Source organism: Callionymus lyra, chromosome 11, assembly GCF_982586985.1.
Source record: "Callionymus lyra chromosome 11, fCalLyr1.hap1.1, whole genome shotgun sequence".
NCBI classification, from domain to species: Eukaryota; Metazoa; Chordata; class Actinopteri; order Syngnathiformes; family Callionymidae; genus Callionymus; species Callionymus lyra.
The window spans coordinates 3,855,025-3,882,524 of record NC_141828.1 but is presented as its reverse complement, the minus strand read 5'-3'; the positions used below and the strand labels follow the sequence as shown (position 1 = coordinate 3,882,524).

Genomic DNA, 27,500 nt, shown 5'->3' with positions numbered 1-27,500 from the left:
TATATTATTGTGTTTTTGAATATTATTGTGTTTTTGTATATTATTGTGTTTTTGTATATTATTGTGTTTTTGTATATTATTGTGTTTTTGAATATTATTGTGTTTTTGTATATTATTGTGTTTTTGTATATTATTGTGTTTTTGAATATTATTGTGTTTTTGTATATTATTGTGTTTTTGTATATTATTGTGTTTTTGTATGTTATTGTGTTTTTGTATATTATTGTGTTCTTGCATATTATTGTGTTTTTGTATGTTATTGTGTTTTTGTATATTATTGTGTTCTTGCATATTATTGTGTTTTTGTATGTTATTGTGGTTTTGTATATTATTGTGTTCTTGCATATTATTGTGTTTTTGTATATTATTGTGTTCTTGCATATTATTGTGTTTTTGTATATTATTGTGTTCTTGCATATTATTGTGTTTTTGAATATTATTGTGTTCTTGTATATTGTTGTGTTTTTTTATATTATTGTGTTTTTGTATATTATTGTGTTTTTGTATATTATTGTGTTTTTGTATATTATTGTGTTTTTGAATATTATTGTGTTTTTGTATATTATTGTGTTTTTGTATATTATTGTGTATTTGTATATTATTGTGTTCTTGTATATTATTGTGTTTTTGTATATTATTGTGTATTTGTATATTATTGTGTATTTGTATATTATTGTGTATTTGTATATTATTGTGTTCTTGTATATTATTGTGTTTTTGTATATTATTGTGTTCTTGCATATTATTGTGTTTTTGAATATTATTGTGTTCTTGCATATTATTGTGTTTTTGTATATTATTGTGTTCTTGCATATTATTGTGTTTTTGTATATTATTGTGTTCTTGCATATTATTGTGTTTTTGTATATTATTGTGTTCTTGCATATTATTGTGTTTTTGTATATTATTGTGTTCTTGCATATTATTGTGTTTTTGTATATTATTGTGTTCTTGCATATTATTGTGTTTTTGTATATTATTGTGTTCTTGTATATTATTGTGTTTTTGTATATTATTGTGTTCTTGAATATTATTGTGTTTTTGAATATTATTGTGTTTTTGTATATTATTGTGTTTTTGTATATTATTGTGTTCTTGTATATTATTGTGTTCTTGAATATTATTGTGTTTTTGAATATTATTGTGTTTTTGTATATTATTGTGTTTTTGTATATTATTGTGTTTTTGTATATTATTGTGTTCTTGTATATTATTGTGTTTTTGTATATTATTGTGTTCTTGCATATTATTGTGTTTTTGTATATTATTGTGTTTTTGTATATTATTGTGTTTTTGTATATTATTGTGTTCTTGTATATTATTGTGTTTTTGAATATTATTGTGTTCTTGCATATTATTGTGTTTTTGTATATTATTGTGTTTTTGTATATGATTGTGTTCTTGTATATTATTGTGTTTTTGTATATTATTGTGTTTTTGTATATTGTTGTGTTTTTGTATATTATTGTGTTTTTGTATATTGTTGTGTTTTTGTATATTATTGTATATTATTGTGTATTTGTATATTATTGTGTATTTGTATATTATTGTGTATTTGTATATTATTGTGTATTTGTATATTATTGTGTATTATTTCAACTGAACATTTCAAAGAAACTCAAGTGACGACTTCATGTTAATGTAATGAACTAATGACTCACATATTTCAACACGTGAAAAGCAATGAAAGGTTATTTTATAGAGAAATGTCTTTGGAGGTTATTTCAGTGCAGCGATGAATCTTTAATAAAACCCTGGTGTCTCTCCTGCTGCTGCTGCTACAATATCAGTGGAAACTAATAGATTTTTACACTCGACTCAAACGCTGGAGAATCCTGTGGCTCGAGGCCAGACCTGGTCAGAGAGGAATTAATGACACGAGAACATGAGTGAAGAGAAACAGCTTGTGAGTCTGTGAGCATAATGAAGAAGATAACATTGCACCATCAACCCCCTCCACACACACACACACACACACACACACACACACACACACACACACACACACCATACACGGAAAGAAAAACACAAAGAGCAGCAGAAAGTGCTTTAATCAATAACAGACTCAATTAAATGACCTAAAAAGGAGCGAATGTTGCAGCGCAGAAGAACGAGGTGGAGCCACGAAGTTGTGTAAGAAAACAGTGATTCATTCTGTCGCATGAAAGAGAAGAAATGCTGCGTCTTTTACACTAAAGCAGGTTGTTCAGTCTGACCTGAAGCCACAACATTACTCTAGTAACAACACTTCTCTTGTAACAACACAACATTACTCTAGTAACAACACTTCTCTTGTAACAACACAACATTACTCTAGTAACAACACTTCTCTTGTAACAACACAACATTACTCTAGTAACAACACTTCTCTAGTAACAACACAACATTACTCTAGTAACAACACTTCTCTTTTAACAACACAACATTACTCTAGTAACAACACTTCTCTTGTAACAACACTACTCTTGTAACAACATTACTCTTGTAACAACAGTTCTCTAGTAACAACACAACATTACTCTAGTAACAACACTTCTCTTTTAACAACACAACATTACTCTAGTAACAACACTTCTCTTTTAACAACACAACATTACTCTAGTAACAACACTTCTCTTGTAACAACACTACTCTTGTAACAACATTACTCTAGTAACAACACTTCTCTAGTAACAACACAACATTACTCTAGTAACAACACTTCTCTTTTAACAACACAACATTACTCTAGTAACAACACTTCTCTTGTAACAACACTACTCTTGTAACAACAGTTCTCTAGTAACAACACAACATTACTCTAGTAACAACACTTCTCTAGTAACAACACAACATTACTCTAGTAAAAACACTTCTCTAGTAACAACACAATATTACTCTAGTAATAACACTTCTATAGTAACAACATAACATTACTCTAGTAACAACACTACTCTTTTAACAACAAAAAAATACTCTAGTAACAACACTACTCTTGTAACAACAAAACATTAATCTAGTAACAACACAACATTACTCTAGTAACAACACTTCTCTAGTAACAACAGAACATTACTCTAGTAAAAACATTACTCTAGTAACAACACACCAGTACTCTAGTAACAACACATTACTCTAGTAACAACATTACTCTGGTAACAACACAACATTACTCTAGTAACAACATTACTCTAGTAACAACACAACATTACTCTAGTAACAACATTACTCTGGTAACAACACAACATTACTCTAGTAACAACATTACTCTGGTAACAACACAACATTACTCTAGTAACAACATTACTCTGGTAACAACACAACATTACTCTAGTAACAACATTACTCTAGTAACAACACAACATTACTCTAGTAACAACATTACTCTGGTAACAACATTACTCTAGTAACAACATTACTCTAGTAACAACATTACTCTAGTAACAACATTACTCTAGTAACAACATTACTCTAGTAACAACATTACTCTAGTAACAACACAACATTACTCTAGTAACAACATTACTCTGGTAACAACATTACTCTAGTAACAACATTACTCTGGTAACAACATTACTCTAGTAACAACATTACTCTAGTAACAACATTACTCTAGTAACAACATTACTCTAGTAACAACATTACTCTAGTAACAACACTACTATTGTGACAACAAAACATTACTCTAACAACAACACAACATTACACTAGTAACAACACTACTCTTGTAACAACACAACATTACTCTAACAACAACACAACATTACACTTACAACAACACAACATGTATCTGAAAACTCATGAGCCATTTTGTTGTGTGTTATCATTAGGACCAACAATCCGTCTCATCAAGGTCGTTTGAGGTCAAAGGTTGTATTGAATCGAACCTAAAGATCAGCAGGAAACGACATCACGAGTTCTTTAGAGACAAATGTCTGAATGTGTTTTTATTACAATCCATTATACAAGTGCACTATTGTTATCACTGTCATGTCATTGTGTTGTTTTTATTTCAATAAACTTGTAACATCACACTTGTATTTGCTGGTTGATGTCAAACTAAACACACAAGATAATAAAACACTTTCAAACATGGACTTTACAGTCTGCTGTGTTGTCACGGTTACCGATGACATCATGTTTTCTCAATCCAAACATTTGTGGCAGAATTTAAATCAACTCTTTGTTCTCACTTTGATCATCTTTTCTCTTCATGGCAACAGTCTGGTCCTGCATCTACGCAGAGGACTTTCAAAATAAAAGCCAACAGAGCAGAAAATACAAGCAAATATGCAAAGGAAGGTAAGGATTATTCCACGAGTGTGTGTTTGCTGTTATTGACAGTAACACGTCCTTCAACAAACCACTGCAGCAGAACAGCTGCTCAAGGACAGACTTTAATGTGATGCATTTTCCCCCAAAAACATACATTATGCGCAGCAGCGAAGGTTATTAGGGACGAGAAACAAATGTCATTCTTTGGTTCCTCACGTCTCCACAAACATGAAGATGAACATCAGACTTTTTCTCTCCTTCAAAACATCACCTGAACGTTCACCTGCTGAACAGGAAACTAAATGACGTCAGAAGCTTCACACGAACAAACATCAGCAACATTCCAGTCTCATGTTCCACGAGCTCCAGAAACAAACACTCAAAGAGAAAATGGTTTGAACCACGAGGTTAATGTTATCTTGAACGTGTCGCTGCACATAATAACATCCACTCACAGGATGAAGGTCATGTTCTCTGAGATCATCTCTGCGCAGAATAAATGTGCCTTCATTGACTCGCTTTAAAAGAATCATGCAGATAAAAATAGAGACGTTTGAGCCGTGACTATATTTTCCTTCCGCCTCCGCGCTCACTTCCCGACTAACTGTTTGTACAAAAGCCTGGATCCTCACACGAGCAGAAGCGTCGGCGCTCATGACTGCAGATGTCAGGAGTCGCGTCCGTCTATACAATCTGCTGAATCACCTGATCTTCATGTGTTTAGCACAACGAGCAGAAACTACTTTTGAGAACAAGATCTATCTTCTTATATTTTCCTGCTCCGAGGACGAGAAAGTGCCTCAGCAGACACATCTCTGCAACACTCGCTTCACTGTTCGCCACCAGAAAGCAATTTTCCGCAGACAGAAATGGATAAAAAAAGAATGAGGCCAGTTCTCTGGGGATGAAGAGGCCGAATGTAAACTTCTGCTCGCGAAGCATCTCAGTGGAGCGTCGAGAAGAAGTAGATGTTCAGATAAATAAGCAGTTTAAGTTACTGATGAAACCTGAGGCGTTACAACATGTACTATCAGTGTTACTCATGAGAACATGTATTCTACTATCAGTGTTACTCATGAGAACATGTATTATACTATCAGTGTTACTCATGAGAACATGTATTATACTATCAGTGTTACTCATGAGAACATGTATTATACTATCAGTGTTACTCATGAGAACATGTATTCTACTATCAGTGTTACTCATGAGAACATGTATTCTACTATCAGTGTTACTCATGAGAACATGTATTATACTATCAGTGTTACTCATGAGAACATGTATTATACTATCAGTGTTACTCATGAGAACATGTATTATACTATCAGTGTTACTCATGAGAACATGTATTATACTATCAGTGTTACTCATGAGAACATGTATTCTACTATCAGTGTTACTCATGAGAACATGTATTATACTATCAGTGTTACTCATGAGAACATGTATTCTACTATCAGTGTTACTCATGAGAACATGTATTCTACTATCAGTGTTACTCATGAGAACATGTATTATACTATCAGTGTTACTCATGGGACATGTATTATACTATCAGTGTTACTCATGAGAACATGTATTATACTATCAGTGTTACTCATGAGAACATGTATTATACTATCAGTGTTACTCATGAGAACATGTATTATACTATCAGTGTTACTCATGAGAACATGTATTATACTATCAGTGTTACTCATGAGAACATGTATTATACTATCAGTGTTACTCATGAGAACATGTATTATACTATCGGTGTTACTCATGAGAACATGTATTATACTATCAGTGTTACTCATGAGAACATGTATTCTACTATCAGTGTTACTCATGAGAACATGTATTATACTATCAGTGTTACTCATGGGACATGTATTATACTATCAGTGTTACTCATGAGAACATGTATTATACTATCAGTGTTACTCATGAGAACATGTATTCTACTATCAGTGTTACTCATGAGAACATGTATTATACTATCAGTGTTACTCATGAGAACATGTATTATACTATCAGTGTTACTCATGAGAACATGTATTATACTATCAGTGTTACTCATGAGAACATGTATTATACTATCAGTGTTACTCATGAGAACATGTATTCTACTATCAGTGTTACTCATGAGAACATGTATTATACTATCAGTGTTACTCATGGGACATGTATTATACTATCAGTGTTACTCATGAGAACATGTATTATACTATCAGTGTTACTCATGAGAACATGTATTATACTATCAGTGTTACTCATGAGAACATGTATTATACTATCAGTGTTACTCATGAGAACATGTATTATACTATCAGTGTTACTCATGAGAACATGTATTATACTATTATACTATTATAGAGAATCTTGGTTCACTTGAAACACATCAAGTACATATACTTTGGTCGACATAAAGTAACGACATTAAAGATGTTTCTTGATGACGACAGGAAGTAAAGTTTCCTCAACAACAGCTCATGTTCTGATCGAGTATTTCTGTCGTGAGAACAATGGAGTCGACCTGAACATCCTCAAAAGAATGTTTTGCTGCTTCTACACAATATTAGCCTTTTATTATACAGTACATGAAGGTACTTTCATGTGAAAAACTTCACTCTCTAATGTACTTTTGGATCATTGAAGACCATCATGACACTGACATGTCTTTTCTTGAGGGAGATGAGAAGAAGCAGAAGACAGAAGATAGAGTCACAGTAAATTCACGTAAATGATTTAAAGACTTAATGTCAGAGAATAAACCTGAGATAAAAGTGAAGCAACAAACAGAGACGACACAACCATTCAAAGTGGTTTATATTCTACAGTCAAGAGCATCTATTTGATCATTGTTTATTTGATGTTGTTGTCATGTGTTTGTTTGAGTGACATGTCAAGATGTTGTTGTCATGTGTTTGTTTGAGTGACATGTCAAGATGATTGTTTATTTGATGTTGTTGTCATGTGTTTGTTTGAGTGACATGTCAAGATGTTGTTGTCATGTGTTTGTTTGAGTGACATGTCAAGATGATTGTTTATTTGATGTTGTTGTCATGTGTTTGTATATACATACTCAGCACAGGAGTAAACATATTCAGCACAGGAGTAAACATACTCAGCACAGGAGTAAACATACTCAGCACAGGAGTAAACAAACTCAGCACAGGAGTAAACATACTCAGCACAGGAGTAAACATACTCAGCACAGGAGTAAACATATTCAGCACAGGAGTAAACATACTCAGCACAGGAGTAAACATACTCAGCACAGGAGTAAACAAACTCAGCACAGGAGTAAACAAACTCAGCACAGGAGTAAACATACTCAGCACAGGAGTAAACATACTCAGCACAGGAGTAAACAAACTCAGCACAGGAGTAAACATACTCAGCACAGGAGTAAACAAACTCAGCACAGGAGTAAACAAACTCAGCACAGGAGTAAACATATTCAGCACAGGAGTAAACATACTCAGCACAGGAGTAAACAAACTCAGCACAGGAGTCAAATTCAGCACAGGAGTAAACATACTCAGCACAGGAGTAAACATACTCAGCACAGGAGTAAACATACTCAGCACAGGAGTAAACAAACTCAGCACAGGAGGAAACATATTCAGCACAGGAGTAAACATACTCAGCACAGGAGTAAACAAACTCAGCACAGGAGTAAACATACTCAGCACAGGAGTAAACATACTCAGCACAGGAGTAAACATACTCAGCACAGGAGTAAACATACTCAGCACAGGAGTAAACAAACTCAGCACAGGAGTAAACATACTCAGCACAGGAGTAAACAAACTCAGCACAGGAGTAAACATACTCAGCACAGGAGTAAACATACTCAGCACAGGAGTAAACATACTCAGCACAGGAGTAAACAAACTCAGCACAGGAGTAAACATACTCAGCACAGGAGTAAACATACTCAGCACAGGAGTAAACATACTCAGCACAGGAGTAAACAAACTCAGCACAGGAGTAAACATACTCAGCACAGGAGTAAACATACTCAGCACAGGAGTAAACATACTCAGCACAGGAGTAAACAAACTCAGCACAGGAGTAAACATACTCAGCACAGGAGTAAACATATTCAGCACAGGAGTAAACAAACTCAGCACAGGAGTAAACAAACTCAGCACAGGAGTAAACATACTCAGCACAGGAGTAAACAAACTCAGCACAGGAGTAAACATACTCAGCACAGGAGTAAACAAACTCAGCACAGGAGTAAACATACTCAGCACAGGAGTAAACAAACTCAGCACAGGAGTAAACATACTCAGCACAGGAGTAAACAAACTCAGCACAGGAGTAAACATACTCAGCACAGGAGTAAACATACTCAGCACAGGAGTAAACAAACTCAGCACAGGAGTAAACATACTCAGCACAGGAGTAAACAAACTCAGCACAGGAGTAAACATACTCAGCACAGGAGTAAACAAACTCAGCACAGGAGTAAACATACTCAGCACAGGAGTAAACATACTCAGCACAGGAGTAAACAAACTCAGCACAGGAGTAAACATACTCAGCACAGGAGTAAACATATTCAGCACAGGAGTAAACAAACTCAGCACAGGAGTAAACAAACTCAGCACAGGAGTAAACATACTCAGCACAGGAGTAAACAAACTCAGCACAGGAGTAAACATACTCAGCACAGGAGTAAACAAACTCAGCACAGGAGTAAACAAACTCAGCACAGGAGTAAACATACTCAGCACAGGAGTAAACATACTCAGCACAGGAGTAAACAAACTCAGCACAGGAGTAAACAAACTCAGCACAGGAGTAAACATACTCAGCACAGGAGTAAACAAACTCAGCACAGGAGTAAACAAACTCAGCACAGGAGTAAAGATACTCAGCACAGGAGTAAACATACTCAGCACAGGAGTAAACAAACTCAGCACAGGAGTAAACAAACTCAGCACAGGAGTAAAGATACTCAGCACAGGAGTAAACATACTCCATCTATTCATCTATTCATCTATTCATCCATCATCCATCCATCCATCAATTCATCCATCTATTCATCCATCCATCCATCCATCAATTCATCAATTCATCCATCCATCCATCCATCCATCAAGTCATCCATCCAACCATCCATCTATTCATCCATCCATCAATTCATCCATCCATCCATCCATCCATCTATTCATCCATCCATCCATCCATTCATCCATTCATCTATTCATCCATCCATCCATCCAACCATCCATCAATTCATCCATCCAACCATCCATCTATTCATCTATTCATCCATCCATCCATCCATCCATCCATCAATTCATCCATCCAACCATCCAACCATTCATTCATCTATTCATCTATTCATCCATCCATCCATCCATCATCCATCCATTCATCCATTCATCCATTCATCCATTCATCTATTCATCTATTCATCCATCCATCCATCTATTCATCTATTCATCCATCCATCCATCCATCTATCAATTCGTCCATCAGGTCAATGATAACATGTCAAACATCTGCATCGTTGAGCTAATGGCTTCATTCAAAAAGACTCACTGAGCTGCTCTCGCTCCTTCTGGACGTCCTTGAAGTTGAGTCCACAGGTGTGTGTCGTCTCCCTGTAGCTCAGATCTCGCCTCCCATTGGTTCCCACACCCTGGAGCTCGGAGGCTCTGATTGGTTCTGCCTCGAGACCGTGAGTCCATCCTGAGGAGTCTGGTACCGTCCAGCGAACCAGGTCTTTGAGCCGCACGGTCACTTTCTCTGTCGCGGCGACAACTTCGTGCTGTAAAGAGAGTCGAGTCATTAGAGTGTGTCACTTATCGAGTCATTAAAGTGAGTCAAAACAACTCTTTCTTATCGGATCATTAAAGTGAGTCAAACAACTCTTTCTTATCGGATCATTAAAGTGAGTCAAACAACTCTTTCTTATCGGATCATTAAAGTGAGTCAAACAACTCTTTCTTATCGGATCACTAAAGTGAGTCAAACATCTCTTTCTTATCGGATCATTAAAGTGAGTCAAACAACTCTTTCTTATCGGATCATTAAAGTGAGTCAAACAACTCTTTCTTATCGGATCACTAAAGTGAGTCAAACATCTCTTTCTTATCGGATCATTAAAGTGAGTCAAACAACTCTTTCTTATCGGATCACTAAAGTGAGTCAAACATCTCTTTCTTATCGGATCATTAAAGTGAGTCAAACAACTCTTTCTTATCGGATCATTAAAGTGAGTCAAACAACTCTTTCTTATCGGATCACTAAAGTGAGTCAAACATCTCTTTCTTATCGGATCATTAAAGTGAGTCAAACAACTCTTTCTTATTGGATCACTAAAGTGAGTCAAACATCTCTTTCTTATCGGATCATTAAAGTGAGTCAAACAACTCTTTCTTATCGGATCATTAAAGTGAGTCAAACAACTCTTTCTTATCGGATCACTAAAGTGAGTCAAACATCTCTTTCTTATCGGATCATTAAAGTGAGTCAAACAACTCTTTCTTATCGGATCACTAAAGTGAGTCAAACATCTCTTTCTTATCGGATCATTAAAGTGAGTCAAACAACTCTTTCTTATCGGATCATTAAAGTGAGTCAAACAACTCTTTCTTATCGGATCATTAAAGTGAGTCAAACATCTCTTTCTTATTGGATCATTAAAGTGAGTCAAACAACTCTTTCTTATCGGATCACTAAAGTGAGTCAAACAACTCTTTCTTATTGGATCATTAAAGTGAGTCAAACAACTCTTTCTTATCGGATCACTAAAGTGAGTCAAACAACTCTTTCTTATTGGATCATTAAAGTGAGTCAAACAACTCTTTCTTACTCACAAATATCATGGTTCCATCAACACACTCACAAATATCATGGTTCCATCAACGCACTCACAAATATCATGGTTCCATCAACACACTCACAAATATCATGGTTCCATCAACGCACTCACAAATATCATGGTTCCATCAACACACTCACAAATATCATGGTTCCATCAACACACTCACAAATATCATGGTTCCATCAACGCACTCACAAATATCATGGTTCCATCAACACACTCACAAATATCATGGTTCCATCAACGCACTCACAAATATCATGGTTCCATCAACACACTCACAAATACCATGGTTCCATCAACGCACTCACAAATATCATGGTTCCATCAACGCACTCACAAATATCATGGTTCCATCAACACACTCACAAATATCATGGTTCCATCAACACACTCACAAATATCATGGTTCCATCAACGCACTCACAAATATCATGGTTCCATCAACACACTCACAAATATCATGGTTCCATCAACACACTCACAAATATCATGGTTCCGTCAACACACTCACAAATATCATGGTTCCATCAACCCACTCACAAATATCATGGTTCCATCAACACACTCACAAATATCATGGTTCCGTCAACACACTCACAAATATCATGGTTCCATCAACGCACTCACAAATATCATGGTTCCATCAACACACTCACAAATATCATGGTTCCGTCAACACACTCACAAATATAATGGTTCCATCAACGCACTCACAAATATCATGGTTCCATCAACGCACTCACAAATATCATGGTTCCATCAACGCACTCACAAATATCATGGTTCCATCAACGCACTCACAAATATAATGGTTCCATCAACGCACTCACAAATATCATGGTTCCATCAACACACTCACAAATATCATGGTTCCATCAACGCACTCACAAATATCATGGTTCCGTCAACACACTCACAAATATCATGGTTCCATCAACACACTCACAAATATCATGGTTCCGTCAACGCACTCACAAATATCATGGTTCCATCAACACACTCACAAATATCATGGTTCCATCAACGCACTCACAAATATCAAAGTTCCGTCAACACACTCACAAATATCATGGTTCCATCAACGCACTCACAAATATCATGGTTCCATCAACGCACTCACAAATATCATGGTTCCATCAACGCACTCACAAATATCATGGTTCCATCAACGCACTCACAAATATCATGGTTCCATCAACGCACTCACAAATATCATGGTTCCGTCAACGCACTCACAAATATCATGGTTCCATCAACACACTCACAAATATCATGGTTCCATCAACACACTCACAAATATCATGGTTCCATCAACACACTCACAAATATCATGGTTCCATCAACACACTCACAAATATCATGGTTCCATCAACACACTCACAAATATCATGGTTCCATCAACGCACTCACAAATATCATGGTTCCATCAACACACTCACAAATATCATGGTTCCATCAACGCACTCACAAATATCATGGTTCCATCAACACACTCACAAATATCATGGTTCCATCAACACACTCACAAATATCATGGTTCCATCAACACACTCACAAATATCATGGTTCCATCAACACACTCACAAATATCATGGTTCCATCAACACACTCACAAATATCATGGTTCCATCAACGCACTCACAAATATCATGGTTCCATCAACACACTCACAAATATCATGGTTCCATCAACACACTCACAAATATCATGGTTCCGTCAACACACTCACAAATATCATGGTTCCATCAACCCACTCACAAATATCATGGTTCCATCAACACACTCACAAATATCATGGTTCCGTCAACACACTCACAAATATCATGGTTCCATCAACGCACTCACAAATATCATGGTTCCATCAACACACTCACAAATATCATGGTTCCGTCAACACACTCACAAATATAATGGTTCCATCAACGCACTCACAAATATCATGGTTCCATCAACGCACTCACAAATATCATGGTTCCATCAACGCACTCACAAATATCATGGTTCCATCAACGCACTCACAAATATAATGGTTCCATCAACGCACTCACAAATATCATGGTTCCATCAACACACTCACAAATATCATGGTTCCATCAACGCACTCACAAATATCATGGTTCCGTCAACACACTCACAAATATCATGGTTCCATCAACACACTCACAAATATCATGGTTCCGTCAACGCACTCACAAATATCATGGTTCCATCAACACACTCACAAATATCATGGTTCCATCAACGCACTCACAAATATCAAAGTTCCGTCAACACACTCACAAATATCATGGTTCCATCAACGCACTCACAAATATCATGGTTCCATCAACGCACTCACAAATATCATGGTTCCATCAACGCACTCACAAATATCATGGTTCCATCAACGCACTCACAAATATCATGGTTCCATCAACGCACTCACAAATATCATGGTTCCGTCAACGCACTCACAAATATCATGGTTCCATCAACACACTCACAAATATCATGGTTCCATCAACACACTCACAAATATCATGGTTCCATCAACACACTCACAAATATCATGGTTCCATCAACACACTCACAAATATCAAAGTTCCGTCAACACACTCACAAATATCATAGTTCCGTCAACGCACTCACAAATATCATGGTTCCATCAACACACTCACAAATATCATGGTTCCGTCAACGCACTCACAAATATCATGGTTCCATCAACACACTCACAAATATCATGGTTCCATCAACACACTCACAAATATCATGGTTCCATCAACGCACTCACAAATATCATGGTTCCATCAACGCACTCACAAATATCATGGTTCCATCAACACACTCACAAATATCATGGTTCCATCAACACACTCACAAATATCATGGTTCCATCAACGCACTCACAAATATCATGGTTCCGTCAACGCACTCACAAATATCATGGTTCCGTCAACGCACTCACAAATATCATGGTTCCATCAACGCACTCACAAATATCATGGTTCCATCAACACACTCACAAATATCATGGTTCCATCAACACACTCACAAATATCATGGTTCCATCAACGCACTCACAAATATCATGGTTCCATCAACACACTCACAAATATCATGGTTCCATCAACGCACTCACAAATATCATGGTTCCATCAACACACTCACAAATATCATGGTTCCATCAACACACTCACAAATATCATGGTTCCATCAACACACTCACAAATATCATGGTTCCATCAACACACTCACAAATATCATGGTTCCATCAACACACTCACAAATATCATGGTTCCATCAACACACTCACAAATATCATGGTTCCATCAACGCACTCACAAATATCATGGTTCCATCAACACACTCACAAATATCATGGTTCCATCAACACACTCACAAATATCATGGTTCCGTCAACACACTCACAAATATCATGGTTCCATCAACGCACTCACAAATATCATGGTTCCATCAACGCACTCACAAATATCATGGTTCCGTCAACGCACTCACAAATATCATGGTTCCGTCAACGCACTCACAAATATCATGGTTCCATCAACACACTCACAAATATCATGGTTCCGTCAACACACTCACAAATATCATGGTTCCGTCAACACACTCACAAATATCATGGTTCCATCAACACACTCACAAATATCATGGTTCCATCAACACACTCACAAATATCATGGTTCCGTCAACACACTCACAAATATCATGGTTCCGTCAACACACTCACAAATATCATGGTTCCATCAACACACTCACAAATATCATGGTTCCGTCAACACACTCACAAATATCATGGTTCCATCAACACACTCACAAATATCATGGTTCCGTCAACACACTCACAAATATCATGGTTCCATCAACACACTCACAAATATCATGGTTCCATCAACACACTCACAAATATCATGGTTCCATCAACACACTCACAAATATCATGGTTCCGTCAACACACTCACAAATATCATGGTTCCATCAACACACTCACAAATATCATGGTTCCATCAACACACTCACAAATATCATGGTTCCATCAACACACTCACAAATATCATGGTTCCATCAACACACTCACAAATATCATGGTTCCATCAACACACTCACAAATATCATGGTTCCATCAACACACTCACAAATGTCTACATTATGGAACAGTTCGTCGACATTATTGAACAGTCCGTCGACATTATTGAACAGTTCGTCGACATTATTGAACAGTTCGTCGACATTATTGAACAGTTCGTCGACATTATTGAACAGTTCGTCGACATTATTGAACAGTCCGTCGACATTATTGAACAGTTCGTCGACATTATTGAACAGTTCATCGACATTATTGAACAGTTCGTCGACATTATTGAACAGTTCGTCGACATTATTGAACAGTTCGTCGACATTATTGAACAGTTCGTCGACATTATTGAACAGTTCATCGACATTATTGAACAGTTCGTCGACATTATTGAACAGTTCGTCGACATTATTGAACAGTTCGTCGACATTATTGAACAGTTCGTCGACATTATTGAACAGTTCGTCGACATTATTGAACAGTTCGTCGACATTATTGAACAGTTCGTCGACATTATTGAACAGTTCGTCGACATTATTGAACAGTTCGTCGACATTATTGAACAGTTCATCGACATTATTGAACAGTTCATCGACATTATTGAACAGTTCGTCGACATTATTGAACAGTTCGTCGACATTATTGAACCGTTCGTCGACATTATTGAACAGTTCATCGACATTATTGAACAGTTCATCGACATTATTGAACAGTTCATCGACATTATTGAACAGTTCATCGACATTATTGAACAGTTCATCGACATTATTGAACAGTTCGTCGACATTATTGAACAGTTCATCGACATTATTGAACAGTTCATCGACATTATTGAACAGTTCATCGACATTATTGAACAGTTCATCGACATTATTGAACAGTTCATCGACATTATTGAACAGTTCATCGACATTATTGAACAGTTCGTCGACATTATTGAACAGTTCATCGACATTATTGAACAGTTCATCGACATTATTGAACAGTTCATCGACATTATTGAACAGTTCATTTGAGAGAAACTGTAATAATTCAAAGCTGACAAAAGGTTTGTTGTACATTTGAAATCGACGTGTGTTAGATTTATTAAACCTCTTGTTGAAATGGTTTGGAATAAAGGTTTTATTGAAAGAGTCTTTAGATTCAAGGTTTTTCTCTTCAGCTTGTAAATGTACAAGAGTGTGTTGCCATAGAAACATCCACACAATGATTTAAATGTAGGAATTTACACAATATTCAAAAGCAATTCAGTGAGTGAGAGAGTGAGTGAGTGAGTGAGTGAGTGAGTGAGTGAGTGAGTGAGTGAGTGAGTGAGTGAGTGAGTGAGTGCGTGCGTGCGTGCGTGCGTGAGTGAGTGAGTGAGTGAGTGAGTGAGTGAGTGAGTGAGTGAGTGAGTGAGTGTGTGAGTGAGTGAGTGAGTGAGTGAGTGAGTGAGTGAGTGAGTGAGTGAGTGAGTGAGTGAGTGAGTGAGTGAGTGAGTGAGTGAGTGAGTGAGAGAGTGAGTGAGTGAGTGAGTGAGTGAGTGAGTGAGTGAGAGAGTGAGTGAGTGAGTGAGTGAGTGAGAGAGTGAGTGAGTGAGTGAGTGAGTGAGTGAGTGAGTGAGTGAGTGAGTGAGTGAGTGAGTGAGTGAGTGAGTGAGTGAGTGAGAGAGTGAGTGAGTGAGTGAGTGAGTGAGTGAGTGAGTGAGTGAGTGAGTGAGTGAGTGAGTGAGTGAGTGAGTGAGTGAGTGAGTGAGTGAGTGAGAGAGTGAGTGAGTGAGTGAGTGAGTGAGTGAGCAGGTGAGTCAACAGGTGACACATGTCATTGATGCTCAATCTTGCTCAGAACATTCTTCAGATGTTTCTTCTTCAGTCCAGATGAAGAACATGAACCAGAGCCTGTTTTATTCTCAGTGTTGCATCAATAATTCATGGCTTCACTGATGATATTTAAACAAACATCGCGTGAATTATTGCTGAGGCTGCAAAACATCAGAGGCTGCAGGAGGAAGTGAGTAAACATGTGACTGTGAGGAAGATCATGTGACTTTCAAACCATTAATGGAACTGAATGAACATTAGTGTGTTCACACACACACACACACACATGTACACACACGTACACACATGTACACACACACACACACACATGTACACACATGTACACACATGTACACACACACATGTACACACATGTACACACACAGCTCCTCCTGTCATGCTGACCTGCACACATGTCAACAGTTATCATTCATAACATAAGATACACATGTTTGTTCATTTACGTGTCGCTCTGTGATCTTTTCAAATAATTATAATTAAACATGTCTTTGAACCAGAAGCACTTCATGAATCTGAAGAAATGTTTACAAACAAACAACAAACTTGTTGTATTATAGACCAGTTCTTTTATTAAAGTACTATTAAAGACAAGTTATTTTATTAAAGTACTATTATAGACCAGTTCTTTTATTAAAGTACTATTATAGACAAGTTATTTTATTAAAGTACTATTATAGACCAGTTATTTTATTAAAGTACTATTATAGACAAGTTATTTTATTAAAGTACTATTATAGACCAGTTCTTTTATTAAAGTACTATTATAGACAAGTTATTTTATTAAAGTACTATTATAGACAAGTTATTTTATTAAAAAAGTACTATTATAGACCAGTTGTTTTATTAAAGTACTATTATAGACAAGTTATTTTATTAAAGTACTATTATAGACCAGTTCTTTTATTAAATTACTATTATAGACAAGTTATTTTATTAAAGTACTATTATAGACCAGTTATTTTATTAAAAAAGTACTATTATAGACCAGTTATTTTATTAAAGTACTATTATAGACCAGTTCTTTTATTAAAGTACTATTATAGACCAGTTCTTTTATTAAAGTACTATTATAGACAAGTTATTTTATTAAAGTACTATTATAGACCAGTTATTTTATTAAAGTACTATTATAGACAAGTTATTTTATTAAAGTACTATTATAGACCAGTTATTTTATTAAAGTACTATTATAGACAAGTTCTTTTATTAAAGTACTATTATAGACAAGTTCTTTCATTAAAGTACTATTATAGACCATTTATTTTATTAAAGTACTATTATAGACCAGTTCTTTTATTAAATTACTATTATAGACAAGTTATTTTATTAAAGTACTATTATAGACCAGTTCTTTTATTAAAGTACTATTATAGACAAGTTATTTTATTAAAGTACTATTATAGACAAGTTCTTTTATTAAAGTACTATTATAGACCAGTTATTTTATTAAAGTACTATTATAGACCAGTTCTTTTATTAAAGTACTATTATAGACAAGTTATTTTATTAAAGTACTATTATAGACCAGTTATTTTATTAAAGTACTATTATAGACCAGTTCTTTTATTAAAGTACTATTATAGACAAGTTATTTTATTAAAGTACTATTATAGACAAGTTATTTTATTAAAGTACTATTATAGACAAGTTCTTTTATAAAAGTACTATTATAGACAAGTTATTTTATTAAAGTACTATTATAGACCAGTTATTTTATTAAAGTACTATTATAGACAAGTTATTTTATAAAAGTATTATTATAGACCAGTTCTTTTGTTAAAGTACTATTATAGACAAGTTATTTTATTAAAGTACTATTATAGACAAGTTCTTTAATTAAAGTACTATTATAGACCAGTTCTTTTATTAAAGTACTATTATAGACCAGTTCTTTTATTAAAGTACTATTATAGACAAGTTATTTTACTAAAGTACTATTATAGACCAGTTCTTTTATTAAAGTACTATTATAGACAAGTTCTTTAATTAAAGTACTATTATAGACCAGTTCTTTTATTAAAGTACTATTATAGACCAGTTATTTTATTAAAGTACTATTATAGACCAGTTATTTTATTAAAGTACTATTATAGACAAGTTATTTTATAAAAGTACTATTATAGACAAGTTATTTTATTAAAGTACGATTATAGACCAGTTCTTTTATTAAAGTACTATTATAGACAAGTTATTTTATTAAAGTACTATTATAGACAAGTTCTTTAATTAAAGTACTATTATAGACCAGTTCTTTTATTAAATTACTATTATAGACCAGTTCTTTTATTAAAGTACTATTATAGACAAGTTATTTTATTAAAGTACTATTATAGACCAGTTATTTTATTAAAGTACTATTATAGACAAGTTCTTTAATTAAAGTACTATTATAGACCAGTTCTTTTATTAAAGTACTATTATAGACCAGTTATTTTATTAAAGTACTATTATAGACAAGTTCTTTAATTAAAGTACTATTATAGACCAGTTCTTTTATTAAAGTACTATTATAGACCAGTTCTTTTATTAAAGTACTATTAAAGACAAGTTCTTTTATTAAAGTACTATTATAGACAAGTTCTTTAATTAAAGTACTATTATAGACCAGTTATTTTATTAAAGTACTATTATAGACAAGTTCTTTTATTAAAGTACTATTATAGACAAGTTATTTTATTAAAGTACTATTATAGACAAGTTATTTTATTAAAGTACTATTATAGACAAGTTATTTTATTAAAGTACTATTATAGACCAGTTCTTTTATTAAAGTACTATTATAGACCAGTTCTTTTATAAAAGTACTATTATAGACAAGTTCTTTTATTAAAGTACTATTATAGACCAGTTCTTTTATAAAAGTACTATTATAGACCAGTTATTTTATTAAAGTACTATTATAGACCAGTTATTTTATTAAAGTACTATTATAGACAAGTTATTTAATTAAAGTAATATTATAGACCAGTTATTTTATTAAAGGACTATTATAGACCAGTTATTTTATTAAAGTACTATTATAGACCAGTTATTTTATTAAAGTACTATTATAGACCAGTTATTTTATTAAAGTACTATTATAGACCAGTTATTTTATTAAAGTACTATTATAGACAAGTTATTTTATTAAAGTACTATTATAGACCAGTTATTTTATTAAAGTACTATTATAGACAAGTTATTTTATTAAAGTACTATTATAGACCAGTTATTTTATTAAAGTACTATTATAGACAAGTTATTTTATTAAAGTACTATTATAGACCAGTTATTTTATTAAAGTACTATTATAGACAAGTTATTTTATTAAAGTACTATTATAGACCAGTTATTTTATTAAAGTACTATTATAGACCAGTTATTTTATTAAAGTACTATTATAGACCAGTTATTTTATTAAAGTACTATTATAGACAAGTTATTTTATTAAAGTACTATTATAGACCAGTTATTTTATTAAAGTACTATTATAGACAAGTTATTTTATTAAAGTACTATTATAGACCAGTTATTTTATTAAAGTACTATTATAGACAAGTTATTTTATTAAAGTACTATTATAGACAAGTTCTTTAATTAAAGTACTATTATAGACCAGTTATTTTATTAAAGTACTATTATAGACAATTTATTTTATTAAAGTACTATTATAGACAAGTTATTTTATTAAAGTACTATTATAGACCAGTTATTTTATTAAAGTACTATTATAGACAAGTTATTTTATAAAAGTACTATTATAGACAAGTTATTTTATTAAAGTACTATTATAGACCAGTTATTTTATTAAAGTACTATTATAGACAAGTTCTTTTATTAAAGTACTATTATAGACCAGTTATTTTATTAAAGTACTATTATAGACCAGTTATTTTATTAAAGTACTATTATAGACAAGTTATTTTATTAAAGTACTATTATAGACCAGTTCTTTTATTAAAGTACTATTATAGACAAGTTATTTTATTAAAGTACTATTATAGACAAGTTATTTTATTAAAGTACTATTATAGACCAGTTCTTTTATTAAAGTACTATTATAGACCAGTTCTTTCATTAAAGTACTATTATAGACAAGTTATTTTATTAAAGTACTATTATAGACAAGTTATTTTATTAAAGTACTATTATAGACCAGTTATTTTATTAAAGTACTATTATAGACCAGTTCTTTTATTAAAGTACTATTATAGACAAGTTATTTTATTAAAGTACTATTATAGACCAGTTCTTTTATTAAAGTACAATTATAGACCAGTTCTTTTATTAAAGTACTATTATAGACAAGTTATTTTATTAAAGTACTATTATAGACCAGTTCTTTTATTAAAGTACTATTATAGACAAGTTCTTTTATTAAAGTACTATTATAGACCAGTTCTTTTATTAAAGTACTATTATAGACCAGTTATTTTATTAAAGTACTATTATAGACAAGTTATTTTATTAAAGTACTATTATAGACCAGTTATTTTATTAAAGTACTATTATAGACCAGTTATTTTATTAAAGTACTATTATAGACAAGTTATTTTATTAAAGTACTATTATAGACCAGTTATTTTATTAAAGTACTATTATAGACCAGTTCTTTTATTAAAGTACTATTATAGACAAGTTATTTTATTAAAGTACTATTATAGACAAGTTCTTTTATTAAAGTACTATTATAGACAAGTTCTTTTATAAAAGTACTATTATAGACAAGTTATTTTATTAAAGTACTATTATAGACCAGTTATTTTATTAAAGTACTATTATAGACAAGTTATTTTATAAAAGTACTATTATAGACAAGTTATTTTATTAAAGTACTATTATAGACCAGTTCTTTTATTAAAGTACTATTATAGACAAGTTCTTTTATTAAAGTACTATTATAGACAAGTTATTTAATTAAAGTACTATTATAGATCAGTTCTTTTATTAAAGTACTATTATAGACCAGTTCTTTTATTAAAGTACTATTATAGACCAGTTATTTTATTAAAGTACTATTATAGACAAGTTATTTTATTAAAGTACTATTATAGACCAGTTATTTTATTAAAGTACTATTATAGACCAGTTATTTTATTAAAGTACTATTATAGACCAGTTATTTTATTAAAGTACTATTATAGACCAGTTATTTTATTAAAGTACTATTATAGACCAGTTATTTTATTAAAGTACTATTATAGACCAGTTATTTTATTAAAGTACTATTATAGACCAGTTATTTTATTAAAGTACTATTATAGACCAGTTATTTTATTAAAGTACTATTATAGACCAGTTATTTTATTAAAGTACTATTATAGACAAGTTCTTTAATTAAAGTACTATTATAGACAAGTTCTTTAATTAAAGTACTATTATAGACCAGTTCTTTTATTAAAGTACTATTATAGACCAGTTCTTTTATTAAAGTACTATTATAGACAAGTTATTTTATTAAAGTACTATTATAGACAAGTTCTTTAATTAAGTTATTTTATTAAAGTACCATTAAAGACAAGTTATTTTATTAAAGTACTATTATAGACAAGTTCTTTAATTAAAGTACTATTATAGACCAGTTATTTTATTAAAGTACTATTATAGACCAGTTCTTTTATTAAAGTACTATTATAGACAAGTTATTTTATTAAAGTACTATTATAGACAAGTTCTTTAATTAAAGTACTATAATAGACCAGTTATTTTATTAAAGTACTATTAAAGACAAGTTCTTTTATTAAAGTACTATTATAGACAAGTTCTTTAATTAAGTTATTTTATTAAAGTACTATTAAAGACAAGTTATTTTATTAAAGTACTATTATAGACAAGTTCTTTAATTAAAGTACTATTATAGACCAGTTATTTTATTAAAGTACTATTATAGACCAGTTCTTTTATTAAAGTACTATTATAGACAAGTTATTTTATTAAAGTACTATTATAGACAAGTTCTTTAATTAAAGTACTATTATAGACCAGTTATTTTATTAAAGTACTATTAAAGACAAGTTATTTTATTAAAGTACTATTATAGACCAGTTATTTTATTAAAGTACTATTATAGACCAGTTATTTTATTAAAGTACTATTATAGACAAGTTATTTTATTAAAGTACTATTATAGACAAGTTCTTTAATTAAAGTACTATAATAGACCAGTTATTTTATTAAAGTACTATTAAAGACAAGTTCTTTTATTAAAGTACTATTATAGACAAGTTCTTTAATTAAGTTATTTTATTAAAGTACTATTAAAGACAAGTTATTTTATTAAAGTACTATTATAGACAAGTTCTTTAATTAAAGTACTATTATAGACCAGTTATTTTATTAAAGTACTATTATAGACCAGTTCTTTTATTAAAGTACTATTATAGACAAGTTATTTTATTAAAGTACTATTATAGACAAGTTCTTTAATTAAAGTACTATTATAGACCAGTTATTTTATTAAAGTACTATTAAAGACAAGTTATTTTATTAAAGTACTATTATAGACAAGTTCTTTAATTAAAGTACTATTATAGACCAGTTATTTTATTAAAGTACTATTAAAGACCAGTTATTTTATTAAAGTACTATTATAGACCAGTTATTTTATTAAAGTACTATTATAGACAAGTTATTTTATTAAAGTACTATTATAGACAAGTTCTTTTATTAAAGTACTATTATAGACCAGTTCTTTTATAAAAGTACTATTATAGACCAGTTCTTTTATTAAAGTACTATTATAGACCAGTTATTTTATTAAAGTACTATTATAGACCAGTTATTTTATTAAAGTACTATTATAGACAAGTTCTTTAATTAAGTTATTTTATTAAAGTACTATTATAGACCAGTTATTTTATTAAAGTACTATTATAGACCAGTTCTTTTATTAAAGTACTATTATAGACAAGTTATTTTATTAAAGTACTATTATAGACAAGTTCTTTAATTAAAGTACTATTATAGACCAGTTATTTTATTAAAGTACTATTAAAGACAAGTTATTTTATTAAAGTACTATTATAGACAAGTTCTTTAATTAAAGTACTATTATAGACCAGTTATTTTATTAAAGTACTATTAAAGACCAGTTATTTTATTAAAGTACTATTATAGACCAGTTATTTTATTAAAGTACTATTATAGACAAGTTATTTTATTAAAGTACTATTATAGACAAGTTCTTTTATTAAAGTACTATTATAGACCAGTTCTTTTATTAAAGTACTATTATAGACCAGTTCTTTTATTAAAGTACTATTATAGACCAGTTATTTTATTAAAGTACTATTATAGACAAGTTATTTTATTAAAGTACTATTATAGACCAGTTATTTTATTAAAGTACTATTATAGACAAGTTCTTTAATTAAGTTATTTTATTAAAGTACCATTAAAGACAAGTTATTTTATTAAAGTACTATTATAGACAAGTTCTTTAATTAAAGTACTATTATAGACCAGTTATTTTATTAAAGTACTATTATAGACCAGTTCTTTTATTAAAGTACTATTATAGACAAGTTATTTTATTAAAGTACTATTATAGACAAGTTCTTTAATTAAAGTACTATAATAGACCAGTTATTTTATTAAAGTACTATTAAAGACAAGTTCTTTTATTAAAGTACTATTATAGACAAGTTCTTTAATTAAGTTATTTTATTAAAGTACTATTAAAGACAAGTTATTTTATTAAAGTACTATTATAGACAAGTTCTTTAATTAAAGTACTATTATAGACCAGTTATTTTATTAAAGTACTATTATAGACCAGTTCTTTTATTAAAGTACTATTATAGACAAGTTATTTTATTAAAGTACTATTATAGACAAGTTCTTTAATTAAAGTACTATTATAGACCAGTTATTTTATTAAAGTACTATTAAAGACAAGTTATTTTATTAAAGTACTATTATAGACCAGTTATTTTATTAAAGTACTATTATAGACCAGTTCTTTTATTAAAGTACTATTATAGACAAGTTATTTTATTAAAGTACTATTATAGACAAGTTCTTTAATTAAAGTACTATAATAGACCAGTTATTTTATTAAAGTACTATTAAAGACAAGTTCTTTTATTAAAGTACTATTATAGACAAGTTCTTTAATTAAGTTATTTTATTAAAGTACTATTAAAGACAAGTTATTTTATTAAAGTACTATTATAGACAAGTTCTTTAATTAAAGTACTATTATAGACCAGTTATTTTATTAAAGTACTATTATAGACCAGTTCTTTTATTAAAGTACTATTATAGACAAGTTATTTTATTAAAGTACTATTATAGACAAGTTCTTTAATTAAAGTACTATTATAGACCAGTTATTTTATTAAAGTACTATTAAAGACAAGTTATTTTATTAAAGTACTATTATAGACAAGTTCTTTAATTAAAGTACTATTATAGACCAGTTATTTTATTAAAGTACTATTAAAGACCAGTTATTTTATTAAAGTACTATTATAGACCAGTTATTTTATTAAAGTACTATTATAGACAAGTTATTTTATTAAAGTACTATTATAGACAAGTTCTTTTATTAAAGTACTATTATAGACCAGTTCTTTTATAAAAGTACTATTATAGACCAGTTCTTTTATTAAAGTACTATTATAGACCAGTTATTTTATTAAAGTACTATTATAGACCAGTTATTTTATTAAAGTACTATTATAGACAAGTTCTTTAATTAAGTTATTTTATTAAAGTACTATTATAGACCAGTTATTTTATTAAAGTACTATTATAGACCAGTTCTTTTATTAAAGTACTATTATAGACAAGTTATTTTATTAAAGTACTATTATAGACAAGTTCTTTAATTAAAGTACTATTATAGACCAGTTATTTTATTAAAGTACTATTAAAGACAAGTTATTTTATTAAAGTACTATTATAGACAAGTTCTTTAATTAAAGTACTATTATAGACCAGTTATTTTATTAAAGTACTATTAAAGACCAGTTATTTTATTAAAGTACTGTTATAGACCAGTTATTTTATTAAAGTACTATTATAGACAAGTTATTTTATTAAAGTACTATTATAGACAAGTTCTTTTATTAAAGTACTATTATAGACCAGTTCTTTTATAAAAGTACTATTATAGACCAGTTCTTTTATTAAAGTACTATTATAGACCAGTTATTTTATTAAAGTACTATTATAGACCAGTTATTTTATTAAAGTACTATTATAGACAAGTTATTTTATTAAAGTACTATTATAGACCAGTTATTTTATTAAAGTACTATTATAGACAAGTTCTTTAATTAAAGTACTATTATAGACAAGTTCTTTAATTAAAGTACTATTATAGACCAGTTCTTTTATTAAAGTACTATTATAGACCAGTTCTTTTATTAAAGTACTATTATAGACAAGTTCTTTAATTAAGTTATTTTATTAAAGTACCATTAAAGACAAGTTATTTTATTAAAGTACTATTATAGACAAGTTCTTTAATTAAAGTACTATTATAGACAAGTTATTTTATTAAAGTACTATTATAGACCAGTTCTTTTATTAAAGTACTATTATAGACAAGTTATTTTATTAAAGTACTATTATAGACAAGTTCTTTAATTAAAGTACTATTATAGACCAGTTATTTTATTAAAGTACTATTAAAGACAAGTTCTTTTATTAAAGTACTATTATAGACAAGTTCTTTAATTAAGTTATTTTATTAAAGTACTATTAAAGACAAGTTATTTTATTAAAGTACTATTATAGACAAGTTCTTTAATTAAAGTACTATTATAGACCAGTTATTTTATTAAAGTACTATTATAGACCAGTTCTTTTATTAAAGTACTATTATAGACAAGTTATTTTATTAAAGTACTATTATAGACAAGTTCTTTAATTAAAGTACTATTATAGACCAGTTATTTTATTAAAGTACTATTAAAGACAAGTTATTTTATTAAAGTACTATTATAGACAAGTTCTTTAATTAAAGTACTATTATAGACCAGTTATTTTATTAAAGTACTATTAAAGACCAGTTATTTTATTAAAGTACTATTATAGACCAGTTATTTTATTAAAGTACTATTATAGACAAGTTATTTTATTAAAGTACTATTATAGACAAGTTATTTTATTAAAGTACTATTATAGACAAGTTATTTTATTAAAGTACTATTATAGACCAGTTCTTTTATAAAAGTACTATTATAGACCAGTTCTTTTATTAAAGTACTATTATAGACCAGTTCTTTTATTAAAGTACTATTATAGACCCACAGAGGTGAATGAGTCCTACAGACCCACAGAGGTGAATGAGTCCTACAGACCCATAGAGGTGAATGAGTCCTACAGACCCACAGAGGTGAATGAGTCCTACAGACCCACAGAGGTGAATGAGTCCTACAGACCCACAGAGGTGAATGAGTTCTACAGACCCACAGAGGTGAATGAGTCCTACAGACCCACAGAGGTGAATGAGTCCTACAGACCCACAGAGGTGAATGAGTTCTACAGACCCACAGAGGTGAATGAGTTCTACAGAACCACAGAG

General features: G+C 30.8%; 1 protein-coding gene across 1 annotated transcript in view; it reads right to left on the bottom strand.

Moving 5' to 3' along the window:
* Positions 1-27,500, bottom strand: part of arid5b (AT-rich interaction domain 5B) — a 110,487-nt gene that overhangs the window by 50,888 nt on the left and 32,099 nt on the right. The window contains exon 3 of the mRNA XM_087802531.1: positions 9,802-10,030. Within this exon, the coding sequence (XP_087658657.1) occupies positions 9,802-10,030 (229 nt within the window). The remainder of the gene's footprint in view (positions 1-9,801; positions 10,031-27,500) is intronic.